An 18784-nucleotide genomic window follows, 5' to 3' on the forward strand; every position below is an offset into this window, starting at 1 on the left:
CTTCCATTTCTTGCCCATTCCTCTAGTTTCAATTACTCTCACCTTATGTTATTCTTCACTTAATCTCTCTTGTTTAAACTATGTATTCCCAAAGAACAATCCTGATCAAGTACACAAACTGATAAGCTGTTCACGATTTTCATTCACACCAGGTACCCTATATGCCTGACCAGTATTCCCTAGCACCAGAACACCCAGGTCTTTTTCAAAGACATCCTATCTATCTACCTTCTCATTCTGGTTATATCTAAACACATCCAGATACCTGAGCCTTAGCCTTTGTGGACAATAAGCACTCCTTGTTTGGTTCATTCAATTCGCACATATATTAGTTGAAATACAAGGTGAGGGTTTCTGGCTGCCTACTCCTGCCCCTCTTAGTCTCCATCTATGACACACACAAGATGGGAGGGTAGTATTCATTCTTCTTCATCCCTAATGATACGGGAAATAGCACAATGTGAAGTAAAAACAAAAGTAGTAGTACTAATAGCCTATCCATGGACAAAATTAAGCAAATGTGTTTAAGTAATCTATTCATAGTCAAAATACCTTTTCAACACATGAACGATGTATGATACATATGACAATCATAATGACTAAACTGAATATCTACAATCATTAGTATTCATAAAAGAAAAAGTACATTTAACCTACCATCTTCCTCTTCCTCACTGTTATCCTCCTTGTCGAATCTGGAAAAAAAAAAAAAATTAGGCTACTAAAACTTCTACACCCAAAGAACATTCCATCCTATCCTATGTACACATAAAACTTCTACACCCAAAGAACATTCCATCCTATCCTATGTACACATAAACACATTATGAAGAATATGCGGATGGCGAGAATGTTATCTGAGAGAGCAAAAATGGGTATGTTTAAAGGAATAGTGCTTCCAACAATGTTATATGGTTGTGGGGCATGGCCTATAAATAGGGTTGTACAGATGATGGATGAGTTGGAAATGAAATGTTTGAGGACAATGTTTTTTGAGGTAGTTTGATCGAGTAAGTAATGAAAGGGTAAGAGAGATGTGTGGTAATAAAAAGGGTGTGGTTGAGAGAACAGGAGAGGGTGTGTTGAAATGGTTTGGAAACATGGAGAGAATGAGTGAGGAAAGATTGGTGAGGTAAAGATGGGAATGTATGAAGGCAGCAGTATGAATATGTACATGCGTATATATGTGTCTATGTATATGTGTGTGTATGGGTATTTATGTATATAGATGTGCACATGAGTGGTTGGGCCATTCTTCGTCTGTTTCCCTGCGCTACCTCGCTGATGCAGGAGATGGCAATTAATCATCATAAATAATTATTATTATCATCATTATTTTGCTTTGTCGCTGTCTCCCACGTTAGTGAGGTAGCGCAAGGAAACAAACGAAAGAATGGCCCAACCCACCCACATACACATGTATATACATACACATCCACACACACAAATATACATACCTATACATTTCAATGTATACATATATATACACACACAGACATATACATATATACACGTGTACATAGTTCACACTGTCTGCCTTTATTCATTCCCATCGCCACCCCACCACACATGAAATAACAACCCCCTCCCCCCCTCATGTGCGTGAGGTAGCGCTTGGAAAAGACAACAAAGGCCACATTTGTTCATACTCAGTCTCTAGCTGTCATGTAATAATGCACAGAAACCACAGCTCCCTTTTCACATCCAGGCCCCACAAAACTTTCCATGCTTTACCCCAGATGCTTCACATGCCCTAGTTCAATCCATTGACAGCACGTCGACCCCAGTATACCACATCGTTCCAATTCACTCTATTCCTTGCACGCCTTTCACCCTCCTGCATGTTCAGGCCCCGATCACTCAAAATCTTTTTCACTCCATCTTTCCACCTCCAGTTTGGTCTCCCACTTCTCCTCGTTCCCTCCACCTCTGACACATACATCCTCTTCGTCAACCTTTCCTCACTCATTCTCTCCATATGACAAAACCATTTCAAAACACCCTCTTCTGCTCTCTCAATCACACTCTTTTTATTACCATACATCTCTCTTACCTTATTATCACTTAATCAAACCACCTCACACCACATGTTGTCCTCAAACATCTCATTTCCAGCACATCCACCCTTCTCCGCACAACTCTATCTATAGCCCACGCCTCGCAACCATATAACATTCTTAGAACCACTATTCCTTCAAACATACCCATTTTTGCTTTCCGAGATAATGTTCTCGACTTCCACACATTCTTCAACGCTCCCAAAACTTTCGCCCCCTCCCCCACCCTATGATTCAGTTCCACTTCCATGGTTCCATCCGCTGCCAAATCGACTCCCAGATACCTAAAACACGTCACTTCCTCCAGTTTTTCTCCATTCAAACTTACCTCCTAGTTGACTTGTCCCTAAACCCTACTGTACCTAATAACCTTGCATTTATTCACATTTACTCTCAGCTTTCTTCTTTCACACACTTTACCAAACTCAGTCACCAGTGCTGTATCATCAGCGAACAACAAATGATTCACTTCCCAGGCTCTTTCATCCACAACAGACTGCATACTTGCCCCTCTTTCCAAAACTACTGCATTCCCCTCACTAACAACCCCATCTACAAACAAATTAAACAACCATGGAGACATCATGCACCCCTGCCACAAACCTACATTCACTGAGAACCAATCACTTTCCACTCTTCCTACACGTACATATGCCTTACATCCTCGATAAAAACTTTTCACTGCTTCTAACAACTTGCCTCCCACACCATATATTCTTAATACTTTCCACAGAGCATCTCTACCAACTCTAATATATGCCTTCTCCAGATCCATAAATTATTTATTTATTTATTTATTTTGCTTTGTCGCTGTCTCCCGCGTTTGTGAGGTAGCGCAAGGAAACAGACGAAAGAAATGGCCCAACCCACCCCCATACACAATGTACACACACACACGCAAATATACATACCTATACATCTCAATGTACACATATATATACACACACAGACACATAAATATATACCCATGCACACAATTCACACTGCCTGCCCCTATTCATTCCCATCGCCACCTCGCCACACATGGAATACCATCCCCCTCCCCCTTCATGTGTGCGAGGTAGCACTAGGAAAAGACAACAAAGGCCCCATTCGTTCACACTCAGTCTGTAGCTGTCACGCAATAATGCCCGAAACCACAGCTCCCTTTCCACATCCAGGCCCCACACAACTTTCCATGGTTTACCCCAGACGCTGATTCAATCCACTGACAGCACGTCAACCCCGGTATACCACATCGATCCAATTCACTCTATTCCTTGCCCGCCTTTCACCCTCCTGCATGTTCAGGCCCCGATCACTCAAAATCTTTTTCACTCCATCTTTCCACCTCCAATTTGTTCTCCCACTTCTCCTCGTTCCCTCCACCTCCGACACATATATCCTCTTGGTCAATCTTTCCTCACTCATTCTCTCCAAGTGCCCAAACCATTTCAAAACACCCTCTTCTGCTCTCTCAACCACGCACTTTTTATTTCCACACATCTCTCTTACCCTTACATTACTTACTCGATCAAACCATCTCACACCACAAATTGTCCTCAAACTTCTCATTTCCAGCACATCCACCCTCCTGCGCACAACTCTATCCATAAACCACACCTCACAACCATATAACGTTGTTGGAACCACTATTCCTTCAAACATACCCATTTTTGCTTTCGGAGATAATGTTCTCAACTCCCACACATTCTTCAAGGCTCCCAGGATTTTCACCCCCTCCCCCACCCTATGATTCACTTCCGCGGTTCCATCCACTGCCAGATCCACTTCCAGATATCTAAAACACTTTACTTCCTCCAGTTTTTTTCCATTCAAACTTACCTCCCAATTGACTTGACCCTCAACCCTACTGTACCTAATAACCTTGCTCTTGTTTTGGTGGATTACACATGACTGCAAGACTGAGTGTGAATGAATGTGGCCTTTTTTGTCTTTCCTGGCACTACCTTGCTGGAGGGTGAAGGGATGCTATTTCATGTGTGGCGGGGTGGCAACAGGAATGGATGAAAGCAGCAAGTATGAATATGTACAGGTGTATATTTGTAAAGGATCACAATTTTGCGCGTGATCAAGATATTCCTATGAGTCCACGGGGAAAATGAAACAAGAAAATTTGGGAACTTTTCGTGTTTCATTTTCCCCGTGGACTCATAGGAACATGTGTATATATATTTATGTCTATATATGTATATCTCTGTATATATGTATATGTACATGTATATGTACATGTATATATGTATATGTACATTCTGGACAAGATTTCAGCCCTTTAAATTGGAACCCAAAAGTTCCGCTTGCTTCTTAGACAAATTCAAATTGCGGACGAGATCATTAAGCTCTCCTTGAGTCAGCAAATGTGGTTCACTTAAACACCAGCTTGCTTCAAATGCTGGATCCATATACTCCTCTACTTGGTTGTTTATCCTGGTCATCCACTTTACAATCAAAGTAATGCTCATAGCATTTTTTAATGAGGGGTAAAAAAGAACGTTTTTGTGACTATTTATAAGTGTGTTGGTGTATGTGGGCATTTATTCATATATATGCGTATGTGGGTGGGTTGGGCCATTCTTTCGTCTGTTTCCTTGCGCTACTTCCCTAACGCGGGAGACAGCAACTAAGTACAATAAATATATATAAAAATACTTGATCGCTGTTTCCCGCATCAGCAAAGCAGTGCCAGGAAACAGATGAAGGGTGGCCCATCCACTCATATACATACATATATACATAAATGCCCAGACACACACATATACATATCAACATATACAAATATACAAAAACACACACACAAACACATATACATATATACACATATATACATATATATACATATATACACATGCACATATTCATACTTCCTTGCCTTCATCCATTCCTTGTGCTACCCGACCCCACAGCAAACAGCATCGTTACCCCTTGCTTAAGCAAGGTAGTGCCAGGAAAGCAGACAAAAAGGCCCCATGTGTTCACACTCAGTCTCTAGCTGTCATGTGTAATGCACCGAAACCACAGCTCCCTATCCACATCCAGACCCCACAGACCTTTCCATGGTTTACCCCAGACGTTTCACATGCCCTGGTTCATTCCATTGACAGCACGTTGACCCCAGTATGCCACCTTATTCCAACTCACTCTATTCCTTGCACACCTTTCACCCTCCTGTATGTTCAGGCCCCGATCGCTCAAAATCTTTTTCACTCTGTATGATTGTCAATTCACCACAGATATAGCAGAAAGAATTCAGACTATTTACAGGCTCTCAGCATTATAATGGTGGATTGGGTATCAGCACAACACTTAAATACACAAAAGCACAATCTGTCAACAGAGTGGAAAAGTTACTGTTTATACATGAGTTCTAGCCTGCAACCGACAGAGAACTGCTACTAAGGAATGGGCACTGGCTGAATGTCCCAAAATTTCGATTTGTGTTTCTGCAGGGCCCTGGTGACTCATTTATCTAGGCTTGTGCTTTCAAAAAGAAGCTATTGCACTTCACAATGAATATAGCTGTGTTTGTTACTTTTTGTTTCACATGCTCTGTACAGCACTGGTACATATGTATACTGTATGAAATGATATGCAAGTATGCTGAAACAATAAAAAATTATGTGATAGAGAAATTCTGAAAACATATTTTGATTCAGCATGAAAAATACATAAGAAACATATTTTTCCATAGGACAAAATCTTTGTTGACTAGTGCAACCCTCTCATCAAACTTTTGTTGCCTTCTATAACCTGAAAGAAAAAACAATCTTGGGGATGTCTTAACTGTCTTTATATAATAAATGTCCTCCCTAAACACCTCATTAATGTGGGAAATGGCAATCAAGCATAAAAAAAAAAAATGCTATAACTTCATCAGTATAGATTAATCATAAATGAGTGATTGTGTAAAATACTCTACAACATCCACAAACCTTACTGAAAATAACAAAAATTCTCAACAATAGCAATCACCTGTATTATACCATAATGCACCTGTATTATACCATAATACTCCTCTAGTTTTACTTTCCTTTGATTTACTTAATTCTATTTCATACTAAGTGGCAATATGATGAAGATGAAGGAATGTAATGTTACATTACAGTACTTAATGTAGTAAAAGAGGGCAAATGAGAGTTGGGGTGAGAGAATATCATTAAATTTTAGGGAGAATAAAAAGATGTTCTGGAAGGAGGTAAATAAAGTACGTAAGACAAGGGAACAAATGGGAACTTCAGTGAAGGGAGCTAATGGGGAGGTGATAACAAGAAATGGTGATGTGAGAAGGAGATGGAGTGAGTATTTTGAAGGTTTGTTGAATGTGTTTGATAATAGAGTGGCAGATATAGGGTGTTTTGGTCGAGGTGGTGTGCAAAGTGAGAGGGTTAGGGAAAATGATTTGGTAAACAGAGAAGTGGTAGTAAAAGCTTTGCGGAAGATAAAAGCCGGCAAGGCAGCGGGTTTGGATAGTATTGCAGTGGAATTTATTAAAAAAAGGGGGTGACTGTATTGTTGACTGGTTGGTAAGGTTATTTAATGTATGTATGACTCATGGTGAGGTGCCTGAGGATTGGCGGAATGCGTGCATAGTGCCATTGTACAACGGCAAAGGGGATAAGAGTGAGTGCTCAAATTACAGAAGTATAAGTTTGTTGAGTATTCCTGGTAAATTATATGGGAGGGTATTGATTGAGAGGGTAAAGGCATGTACAGAGCATCAGATTGGGGAAGAGCAGTGTGGTTTCAGAAGTGGTAGAGGATGTGTGGATCAGGTGTTTGCTTTAAAGAATGTATGTGAAAAATACTTAGAAAAGCAAATGGATTTGTATGTAGCATTTATGGATCTGGAGAAGGCATATGATAGAGTTGATAGAGATGCTCTGTGGAAGGTACTAAAAATATATGGTGTGGGAGTTAAGTTGTTAGAAGCAGTGAAAAGTTTTTATCGAGGATGTAAGGCATGTGTACATGTAGGAAGAGAAGAAAGTGATTGGTTCTCAGCGAATGTAGGTTTGCGGCAGGGCTGTGTGATGTCTCCATGGTTGTTTAATTTGTTTATGGATGGGGTTGTTGGGGAGGTGAATGCAAGAGTTTTGGAAAGAGGGGCAAGTATGAAGTCTGTTGGGGATGAGAGAGCTTGGGAAGTGAGTCAGTTGTTGTTCGCTGATGATACAGTGCTGGAGGCTGATTCATGTGAGAAACTGCAGAAGCTGGTGACTGAGTTTGGTAAAGTGTGTGAAAGAAGAAAGTTAAGAGTAAATGTGAATAAGAGCAAGGTTATTAGATACAGTAGGGTTGAGGGTCAAGTCAATTGGGAGGTAAGTCTGAATGGAGAAAAACTGGAGGAAGTAAAGTGTTTTAGATATCTGGGAGTGGATCTGGCAGCGGATGGAACCATGGAAGCGGAAGTAAATCATAGGGTGGGGGAGGGGGCGAAAATCCTGGGAGCCTTGAAGAATGTGTGGAAGTCGAGAACATTATCTCCGAAAGTAAAAATGGGTATGTTTGAAGGAATAGTGGTTCCAACAATGTTGTATGGTTGTGAGGCGTGGGCTATGGATAGAGTTGTGCGCAGGAGGGTGGATGTGCTGGATATGAGATGTTTGAGGACAATAAGTGGTATGAGGTGGCTTGATCGAGTAAGTAATGTAAGGGTAAGAGACATGTGTGGAAATAAAAAGAGCGTGGTTGAGAGAGCAGAAGAGGGTGTTTTGAAATGGTCTGGGCACATGGAGAGAATGAGTGAGGAAAGATTGACCAAGAGGATATATGTGTCGGAGGTGGAGGGAACGAGAAGTGGGAGACCAAATTGGAGGTGGAATGATGGAGTGAAAAAGATTTTGAGTGATCGGGGCCTGAACATGCAGGAGGGTGAAAGGTGGGCAAGGAATAGAGAGAATTGGATCAATGTGGTATACCAGGCTCGACATGCTGTCAATGGATTGAATCAGGGCATGTGAAGCGTCTGGGGTAAACCATGGAAAGTTCTGTGGGGCCTGGATGTGGAAAGGGAGCTGTGGTTTCGGGCATTATTGCATGACAGCTGGAGACTGAGTGTGAGCGAATGGGGCCTTTGTTGTCTTTTCCTGGCGCTGCGCCTCGCGCACATGAGGGGGGAGGGGGATGTTATTCCATGTGTGGCGGGGTGGCGATGGGGGTGAGTAGGGGCAGACAGTGTGGATTGTATGCATGTATGTATATGTGTGTGTTTGTGTGTGTATATATGTGTGTACGTTGGGATGTGTGGGTGTGTATGTTTATGTGTGTGGATGTGTGTGTGTGTGCATGAGTGTGGGGGTGGATTGGGCCATTTCTTTCGTCTGTTTCCTTACGCTACCTCGCAGGCACGGGAGACAGCGACAAAGCAAAATAATTAAATAAATAAATATATATATATAATTCTTTCATACTATTCGCCATTTCAAGCGTTAGCGAGGTAGCGTTAAGAACAGAGGACTAGGCCTTTTGAGGGAATATCCTCACCTGGCCCCCTTCTCTGTTCCTTCTTTTGGAAAATTAATATATATATATATATATATATATGTGTAGCATTTATGGATCTGGAGAAGGCATATGATAGAGTTGATAGAGATGCTCTGTGGAAGGTATTAAGAATATATGGTGTGGGAGGCAAGTTGTTAGAAGCAGTGAAAAGTTTTTATCGAGGATGTAAGGCATGTGTACGTGTAGGAAGAGAGGAAAGTGATTGGTTCTCAATAAATGTAGGTTTGCGGCAGGGATGTGTGATGTCTCCATGGTTGTTTAATTTGTTTATGGATGGAGTTGTTAGGGAGGTGAATGCAAGAGTTTTGGAAAGAGGGGCAAGTATGAAGTCTGTTGTGGATGAGAGAGCTTGGGTAGTGAGTCAGTTGTTGTTCGCTGATGATACAGCGCTGGTGGCTGATTCATGTGAGAAACTGCAGAAGCTGGTGACTGAGTTTGGTAAAGTGTGTGAAAGAAGAAAGTTAAGAGTAAATGTGAATAAGAGCAAGGTTATTAGGTACAGTAGGGTTGAGGGTCATGTCAATTGGGAGGTAAGTTTGAATGGAGAAAAACTGGAGGAAGTAAAAGTGTTTTAGATATCTGGGAGTGGATCTGGCAGCGGATGGAACCATGGAAGCGGAAGTGAATCATAGGGTGCGGGAGGGGGCGAGAATCCTGGGAGCCTTGAAGAATGTGTGGAAGTTGAGAACATTATCTCGGAAAGCAAAAATGGGTATGTTTGAAGGAATAGTGGTTCCAACAATGTTGTATGGTTGCAAGGCATGGGCTATGGATAGAGTTGTGCGCAGGAGGGTGGATGTGCTGGAAATGAGATGTTTGAGGACAATGTGTGGGTGGTGTGAGGTGGTTTGATCGAGTAGGTAATGTAAGGGTAAGAGAGATGTGTGGAAATAAAAAGAGCATGGTTGAGAGTGCAGTAGAGGGTGTTTTGAAATGGTTTGGGCACATGGAGAGAATGAGTGAGGAAAGATTGACCAAGAGGATATATGTGTCGGAGGTGGAGGGAACGAGGAGAAGTGGGAGACCAAATTGGAGGTGGAAAGATGCAAGTGAAAAAGATTTTGTGTGATCGGGGCCTGAACATGCAGGAGGGTGAAAGGTGGGCAAGGTATAGAGTGAATTGGATTGATGTGGTATACCGGGGTTGACGTGCTGTCAGTGGATTGAATCAGGGCATGTGAAGCGTCTGGGGTAAACCATGGAAAGTTGTGTGGGGCCTGGATGTGTAAAGGGAGCTGTGGTTTCGGGCATTATTGCGTGACAGCTGGAGACTGAGTGTGAACGAATGGGGCCTTTGTTGTCTTTTCCTAGTGCTACCTCGCACGCATGAGGGGGGAGGGGGATGGTATTCCATGTATGGCGAGGTGGCGATGGGAATGAATAGGGGCAGACAGTGTGAATTGTGTGCATGGGTATATATGTATGTGTTTGGGTGTGTATATATATGTGTACATTGAGATGTATAGGTATGTATGTTTGAGTGTGTGGGCGTGTGTGTGTGTACATTGTGTATGGGGGTGGGTTGGGCCATTTCTTTCGTCTGTTTCCTTGCGCTACCTCGCAAACGCAGGAGACGGCGACAAAGCAAAATAAATATAATATATATATATATATATATATATATATATATATATATATATATATATATATATATATATATATATATATATTTTTTTTTTGCTTTGTCGCTGTCTCCCACGTTTGCGAGGTAGCGAAAGGAAACAGACGAAAGAAATGGCCCAACCCACCCCCATACACATGTATATATATATATATATATATATATATATATATATATATATATATATATATATATATATATATATATATTTTTTTTTTATACTATTCGCCGTTTCCCGCGATAGCGAGGTAGCGTTAAGAACAGAGGATTGGGCCTTTTTTGGAATATCCCCACCTGGCCCCCTCTCTTCCTTCTTTTGGAAAAAAAAAAAAAAAAAAAAAAAAAAAGGGGAGGGAGCGGGTGGCTGGAAATCCTCCCCTCTCGTTTTTTTTTTTTTTTTTGATTTTCCAAAAGAAGGAACAGAGAAGGGGGTCAGGTGAGGATATTCCCTCTAAGGCCCAGTCCTCTGTTCTTAACGCTACCTCGCTAATGCGGGAAATGGCGAATAGTATGAAAGAAAGAAAGATATATATATATATATATATATATATATATATATATATATATATATATATATATATATATATATATATATATATTAGCTTTGTTGCTGTCTCCCGCGTTAGCAAGGAAGTGCAAGGAAACAGACGAAAAAATGGCCCAACCCACCCACATACACATGTATATACATACACGTCCACACACGCAAATATACATACCTATACATCTCAACGTATACATATATACACACACAGACATATACATATATACACATGTACATCATTCATACTGTCTGCCTTTATTCATTCCCATCGCCACCTCCACACATGAAATAACAACCCCTCCCCCCTCATGTGTGCAAGGTAGTGCTAGGAAAAGACAACAAAGGCCACATTCATTTGCACTCAGTCTCTAGCTGTCATGTAATAATGCACAGAAACCACAGCTCCCTTTCCACATCCAGGCCCCACACAACTTTCCATGGTTTACCCCAGACGCTTCACATGCCCTGGTTCAATCCATTGACAGCATGTCAACCCCGGTATAACATATCGTTCCGATTCACTCTATTCCTTGCACGCCTTTCACCCTCCTGCATGTTCAGGTCCCGATCACTCAAAATCTTCTTCAATCCATCTTTCCACCTCCAATTTGGTCTCCCACTTCTCCTCGTTCCCTCCACCTCTGACACATATATCCTCTTGGTCAATCTTTCCTCACTCATTCTCTCCATGTGACCAAACCATTTCAAAACACCCTCTTCTGCTCTCTCAACCACACTCTTTTTATTACCAAACATCTCTCTTACCCTTACATTACTTACTCGATCAAACCACCTCACACCACATATTGTCCTCAAACATCTCATTTCCAGCACATCCACCCTCCTCTGCACAACTCTATCCATAGCCCACACCTCACAACCATACAACATTGTTGGAACCACCATTCCTTCAAACATACCCATTTTAGCTTTCCGAGATAATCTTCTCGACTTCCACACATTCTTCAACGCTCCCAGAACCTTCGCCCCTCCCCCACCCTATGATTCACTTCCGCTTCCATGGTTCCATCTGCTGCCAAATCCACCCCCAGATATCTAAAACACTTTACTTCCTCCAGTTTTTCTCCATTCAAACTTACCTCCCAATTGACTTGACCCTCAACCCTACTGTACCTAATAACCTTGCTCTTATTCACAATTACTCTCAACTTTCTTCTCTCACACACTTTACCAAACTCAGTCACCAGCTTCTGCAGTTTCTCACATGAATCAGCCACCAGCGCTGTATCATCAGCGAACGACAACTGACTCACTTCCCAAGCACTCTCATCCACAACAGACTGCATACTTGCCCCTCTTTCCAAAACTCTTGCATTCACCTCCCTAACAACCACATCCATAAACAAATTAAACAACCATGGAGACATCACACACTCCTGCCACAAACCTACATTCACTGAGAACCAATCACTTTCCTCCCTTCCTACACGTACACATGCCTTACATCCTCGATAAAAACTTTTCACTGCTTCTAGCAACTTTCCTCCCACACCATATATTCTTAATACCTTCCACAGAGCATCTCTATCAACTCTATCATATGCCTTCTCCAGATCCATAAATGCTACATATAAATCCATTTGCGCTACCTCGCAAACGCGGGAGACAGCGACAAAGTATAATAAAATAAATAAATAAATAAAATAAATCCATTTGCTTTTCTAAGTATTTCTCACATACATTCTTCAAAGCAAACACCTGATCCACACATCCTCTACCACTTCTGAAACCACACTGCTCTTCCCCAATCTGATGCTCTGTACATGCCTTCACCCTCTCAATCAATACCCTCCCATATAATTTACCAGGAATACTCAACAAACTTATACCTCTGTAATTTGAGCACTCACCTTTGTCCCCTTTGCCTTTCTACAATGGCACTATGCAAGCATTCTGCCAATCCTCAGGCACCTCACCATGAATCATACATATATTCAATAACCTTACCAACCAGTCAACAATACAGTCACCCCCTTTTTTAATAAATTCCACAGCAATACCATCCAGACCTGCTGCCTTGCCGGCTTTCATCTTCCGCAAAGCTTTTACTACCTCTTCTCTGTTTACCAAATCATTTTCCCTAGCCCTCTCACTTTGCACACCACCTCGACCAAAACACCCTATATCTGCCACTCTATCATCAAACACATTCAACAAACCTTCAAAATACTCACTCCATCTCCTTCTCATATCACCACTACTTTTTATCACCTCCACATTAGCCCCCTTCACTGAAGTTCCCATTTGTTCCCTTGTCTTACGCACTTTATTTACCTCCTTCCAAAACATCTTTTTATTCTCCCTAAAATCTAATGATACTACCTCACCCCAACTCTCATTTGCCCTCTTTTTCACCTCTTGCACCTTTCTCTTGACCTCCTGCCTCTTTCTTTTATACATCTCCCACTCATTTGCATTATTTCCCTGCAAAAATCGTCCAAATGCCTCTCTCTTCTCTTTCACTAATAATCTTACTTCTTCATCCTACCACTCACTACCCTTTCTAATCTGCCCACCTCACACGCTTCTCATGCACAAGCATCTTTTGCGCAAGCCATCACTGCTTCCCTAAATACATCCCATTCCTCCCCACTCCCCTTACCTCCTTTGTTCTCACCTTTTTCCATTCTGTAGTCAGTCTCTCCTGGTATATCCTCACACAAGTCTCCTTCCCAAGCTCACTTACTCTCACCACTCTCTTCACCCCAACATTCTCTCTTCTTTTCTGAAAACCTCTACAAATCTTCACCTTCGCCTCCACCCGATAGTGATCAGACATCCCTCCAGTTGCACCTCTCAGCACATTAACATCCAAAAGTCTCTTTTTCACGGGCCTATCAATTAACACGCAATCCAATAACGCTCTCTGGCCATCTCTCCTACTTACATACGTATACTTATATATATCTCTCTTTTTAAACCAGATATTCCCAATCACCAGTCCTTTTTCAGCACATAAATCTACAAGCTCTTCACCATTTCCATTTAAAACACTGACCACCCCATGTATACCAATTATTTCCTCAACAGCCACATTACTCACCTTTGCATTCAAATCACCCATCACTATAACCCGGCCTCGTGCATCAAAACCACTAACACACTCATTCAGCTGCTCCCAAAACACTTGCCTCTCATGATCATTCTTCTCATGCCCAGGTGCATATGCACCAATAATCACCCATCTCTCTCCATCAACTTTTAGTTTTACCCATATCAATCTAGAGTTTACTTTCTTACACTCTATCACATACTCCCACCACTCCTGTTTCAGTGGTGCTACTCCTTACCTTTCTCTTGTCCTCTCACTAACCCCTGACTTTACTCCCAAAACATTGCCAAACCACTCTTCTCCTTTACCCTTTAGCTTCATTTCACTCAAAGCCAAAACCTCCAGGTTCCTTTCCTCAAACATACTACCTATCTCTCCTTTTTTCTCATCTTGGTTACATCCACACACATTTAGACACCCCAATCTGAGCCTTCGAAGAGGATGAGCACTCCCCACATGACTCCTTCTTCTGTTTCCCCTTTTAGAAAGTTAAAATATTTATATCTATATATTCTTTTTTCATGCATATTCACCATTTCCCGCATTAGCGGGGTAGCATTAAGAACAGAGGACTGAGCCTTAGAAGGAATATCCTCTCTTGGCCCCCTTCTCTGTTCCTTCTTTTGGGAAATCAAAAAATGTAATGATATGCAAGACAAAAAGATAACAAAACTAAAGGAGTTAAAAAACGGGAATATTTTAAGGATCAAGAATGTTGTTATGAGATGAGAGAAAACCTCAAGGACAGGTTTGGATGGTATTGCAGTGGAATTTATTAAAAAAGGGGGTGACTGTATTGTTGACTGGTTGGTAAGGTTATTTAATGTATGTATGACTCATGGGGAGGTGCCTGAGGATTGGCGGAATGCGTGCATAGTGCCATTGTACAAAGGCAAAGGGGATAAGAGTGAGTGCTCAAATTACAGAGGTATAAGTTTGTTGAGTATTCCTGGCAAATTATATGGGAGGGTATTGATTGAGAGGGTGAAGGCATGTACAGAGCATCAGATTGGGGAAGAGCAGTGTGGTTTCAGAAGTGGTAGAGGATGTGTGGATCAGGTGTTTGCTTTGAAGAATGTATGTGAGAAATACTTAGAAAAGCAAATGGATTTGCATGTAGCATTTATGGATCTGGAGAAGGCATATGATAGAGTTGATAGAGATGCTCTGTGGAAGGTATTAAGAATATATGGTGTGGGAGGCAAGTTGTTAGAAGCAGTGAAAAGTTTTTATCGAGGATGTAAGGCATGTGTACATGTAGGAAGAGAGGAAAGTGATTGGTTCTCAGTGAATGTAGGTTTGCGGCAGGGGTGTGTGATGTCTCCATGGTTGTTTAATTTGTTTATGGATGGGGTTGTTAGGGAGGTGAATGCAAGAGTTTTGGAAAGAGGGGCAAGTATGAAGTCTGTTGGGGATGAGAGAGCTTGGGAAGTGAGTCAGTTGTTGTTCGCTGATGATACAGCGCTGGTGGCTGATTCATGTGAGAAACTGCAGAAGCTGGTGACTGAGTTTGGTAAAGTGTGTGAAAGAAGAAAGTTAAGAGTAAATGTGAATAAGAGCAAGGTTATTAGGTACAGTAGGGTTGAGGGTCAAGTCAATTGGGAGGCGAGTTTGAATGGAGAAAAACTGGAGGTAGTGAAGTGTTTTAGATATCTGGGAGTGGATCTGGCAGCGGATGGAACCATGGAAGCGGAAGTGGATCATAGGGTGGGGGAGGGGGCGAAAATTCTGGGGGCCTTGAAGAATGTGTGGAAGTCGAGAACGTTATCTCGGAAAGCAAAAATGGGTATGTTTGAAGGAATAGTGGTTCCAACAATGTTGTATGGTTGTGAGGCGTGGACTATGGATAGAGTTGTGCGCAGGAGGATGGATGTGCTGGAAATGAGATGTTTGAGGACAATGTGTGGTGTGAGGTGGTTTGATCGAGTAAGTAACGTAAGGGTAAGAGAGATGTGTGGAAATAAAAAGAGCATGGTTGAGAGAGCAGAAGAGGGTGTTTTGAAATGGTTTGGTCACATGGAGAGAATGAGTGAGGAAAGATTGACCAAGAGGATATATGTGTCGGAGGTGGAGGGAACGAGGAGAAGAGGGAGACCACATTGGAGGTGGAAAGATGGAGTGAAAAAGATTTTGTGTGATCGGGGCCTGAACATGCAGGAGTGTGAAAGGAGGGCAAGGAATAGAGTGAATTGGAGCGATGTGGTATACCGGGGTTGACGTGCTGTCAGTGGATTGAATCAAGGCATGTGAAGCGTCTGGGGTAAACCATGGAAATCTGTGTAGGTATGTATATTTGTGTGTGTGGACGTATGTATATACATGTGTATGGGGGTGGGTTGGGCCATTTCTTTTGTCTGTTTCCTTGCGCTACCTCGCAAACGCGGGAGACAGCAGAAAAAAAAAAAAATAGAGAGAGAGAGAGAGAGAGAGAGAGAGAGAGAGAGAGAGAGAGAGAGAGAGAGAGAGAGAGAGAGAGAGAGAGAATGGCTAGGGGTTACTATGAAAATAAAATAAAGTTATGTGAAGGCTGAGATTCACTTACCCATCCAGGTAGATTAGAGAGGGAATGAGAGCAAACACCTTTTCTCTGTAGTTTTCAATTTGTGACACCTCACAGTTGAATAGATCCAAATTGATTAGAGACTTAATTTCCTTCTGTATCCAAGAAAAAAAAAAAAACTGTTAACTTTAAATACTAAAACAAAATGAAAATATTTTCAGACTTCCTTTGGAATACAAGTCTATGTCTTTATCACTGAGAAAATAAATACCCTCCCAAACACATCCACGAGTGTAAAATCACTAGAGCTTAGGCATTCACAAATGGCACAAATATGACAATATCTATACTTACCATACAATTCTGAAAAGGCAAAGCTTCAACTTTAAATCTATATCCAATTATCAGTCATTATTAATTCCATAGGATGGATCAAATACACACAACCTCTGAAGTCACATCTCAACCCATGCCCAGTGAGTTAAGGTGAAATATGAACTTAATTGCTAATAACAGTGCTGCATACATTTTCATTTTGCAAACTAGACTGATTAGTGAACTTAGACCAACTACTCTGTTCACATCCCTTCATTCCCATACAATCTTCGTCTAAAACTTCTCTAACCATATTCAATTCTCAGGTTGACCTTTCCTCCTTGAACCTTCAAATGAACTATAAAACTAACATGTTCCCCATGAAAGACACAAAAGGGAGAGATAAAAAGGATCCACAAGAGACCAGTTATATGGAAATATGGGAAAATACAAAGAAGCAAGACAAGTAGGTAACAAAACTAAAGGAGTTCAAAAACTGGGGAATCATTTCAAGGATCAAGAATGTTGTCATGAGATGAGAGAAAACCTCAAGGATGAGAAATGTAGTCCTTGGGTATGACTACAACTTAATTCAGAGGGAGAATTCTTGGGGTACATAATCTTAGGGGGAAAAAATGGGTTTCATAAAAAATCAAATAGGATCTGGTGGGTCTCTTTTGTATGTCCTAGAGGCTGTTCAGTAAGAGGAAAGGACTAAAATGCATACAAAATCTATATAGCTCTTCATTTAAAGAAACTAAAATATTTAAGGAATCCAGTAACAGTAGTAGGTAGGGAAGTGCAGAAGATGCAATTTTGGTAGTTGATCAATTGACAGAGCATGAAGACTGAGATGAATGTAGACCCAGGGTCATAGATAGTTTTTCTTCATACTTGGTTGCACTTTCCTGTGTTAGCACCAAGAACAGACAAAGAAAGGTCACATCTGCTCACATCAATTCCCAAGCTGTCAAGTGCAATACACTAAAACCACAGCTCCCTATCCATAACCATGCACTACAGACCTTTCCATGGTTTACCCTGGATGCTTCACATGCTCTGGTTTGGTCCATTGATAGCATGTCTCCATAGGTATGCAGGAATTAAATGAAGCTATTGAAAGTATAACATTTACTCTTAGAGATGCAGCAGTCAAGAAAGTTTCAGGCCTAATTGATGGAAGGGTTAGAAAAATACAGAGCATACAAGACAGTTGCTTGTTACCTAAAAGAAAGATTTTAGATAAAGTCTAAGACACAGAATTGACAATTGACCACGGAGGGACCTACCTGAAAAGTGGGTAGCATTAAAGTTAGAAAGCGTGGTAAACCTGGAGGTTGACAGATGTAGATCAGACTATTCTTAGATTGGAAGGAGAATCATACAATAGCTAAGAAAGGGGCAAGAAGAAATGTTTAATAAAATATTAATTGAGGCTATAGCATTGCTAGATGCAATTTCTGTGATAAATGGAGAAGGACTGGTAGCTATAATCAAGACATAAGAGGGCAGCCAACTACAATTTCATTTGACTTGGAGTCATCTAAACAGGAAGCACTTTGGGATGCTAGGAACCTTAAGGCTGGGTGGAACTCAATGGGACACCCATCACATGTATATATCAATGGAAGAGATGAAGCAATGCAAAGAATACAGTCAGAACACAAAAAAATGGAGACACCAAAATGAGGCAAAGAGACAGAACAGTCCTGATGAAACTGCTGAAAGAATAGGAGAGAAAGACGGCAATGTCAGACTGACAGATTAATAGTAAAAGGTAAATAACTGGTTGTTAGGGAGGTGAATGCAAGAGTTTTGGAAAGAGGGGCAAGTATGAAGTCTGTTGGGGATGAGAGAGCTTGGGAAGTGAGTCAGTTGTTGTTCGCTGATGATACAGCGCTGGTAGCTGATTCATGTGAGAAACTGCAGAAGCTGGTGACTGAGTTTGGTAAAGTGTGTGAAAGAAGAAAGTTAAGAGCAAATGTGAATAAGGGCAAGGTTATTAGGTACAGTAGGGTTGAGGGTCAAGTCAATTGGGAGGTAAGTTTGAATGGAGAAAAACTGGAGGAAGTAAAGTGTTTTAGATACCTGGGAGTGGATCTGGCAGCGGATGGAACCATGGAAGCAGAAGTGGATCATAGGGTGGGGGAGGGGGCGAAAATCCTGGGAGCCT

The 18784-nt window shown here is 41.4% G+C and overlaps 1 protein-coding gene across 2 annotated transcripts in view; it reads right to left on the minus strand.

The window, feature by feature from the left end:
- The window catches only part of Mapmodulin (acidic leucine-rich nuclear phosphoprotein 32 mapmodulin), a 72093-nt gene that overhangs the window by 21228 nt on the left and 32081 nt on the right, over positions 1-18784 (minus strand). For both annotated transcript variants that reach the window (XM_071691047.1, XM_071691046.1), the window contains exons 4-5: positions 16339-16451; positions 658-695 (exon numbers count right to left, since the gene is read on the minus strand). In XM_071691047.1, the coding sequence (XP_071547148.1) occupies positions 658-695; positions 16339-16451 (151 nt within the window). The remainder of the gene's footprint in view (positions 1-657; positions 696-16338; positions 16452-18784) is intronic.

Source organism: Panulirus ornatus, chromosome 50, assembly GCF_036320965.1.
Source record: "Panulirus ornatus isolate Po-2019 chromosome 50, ASM3632096v1, whole genome shotgun sequence".
NCBI classification, from domain to species: Eukaryota; Metazoa; Arthropoda; class Malacostraca; order Decapoda; family Palinuridae; genus Panulirus; species Panulirus ornatus.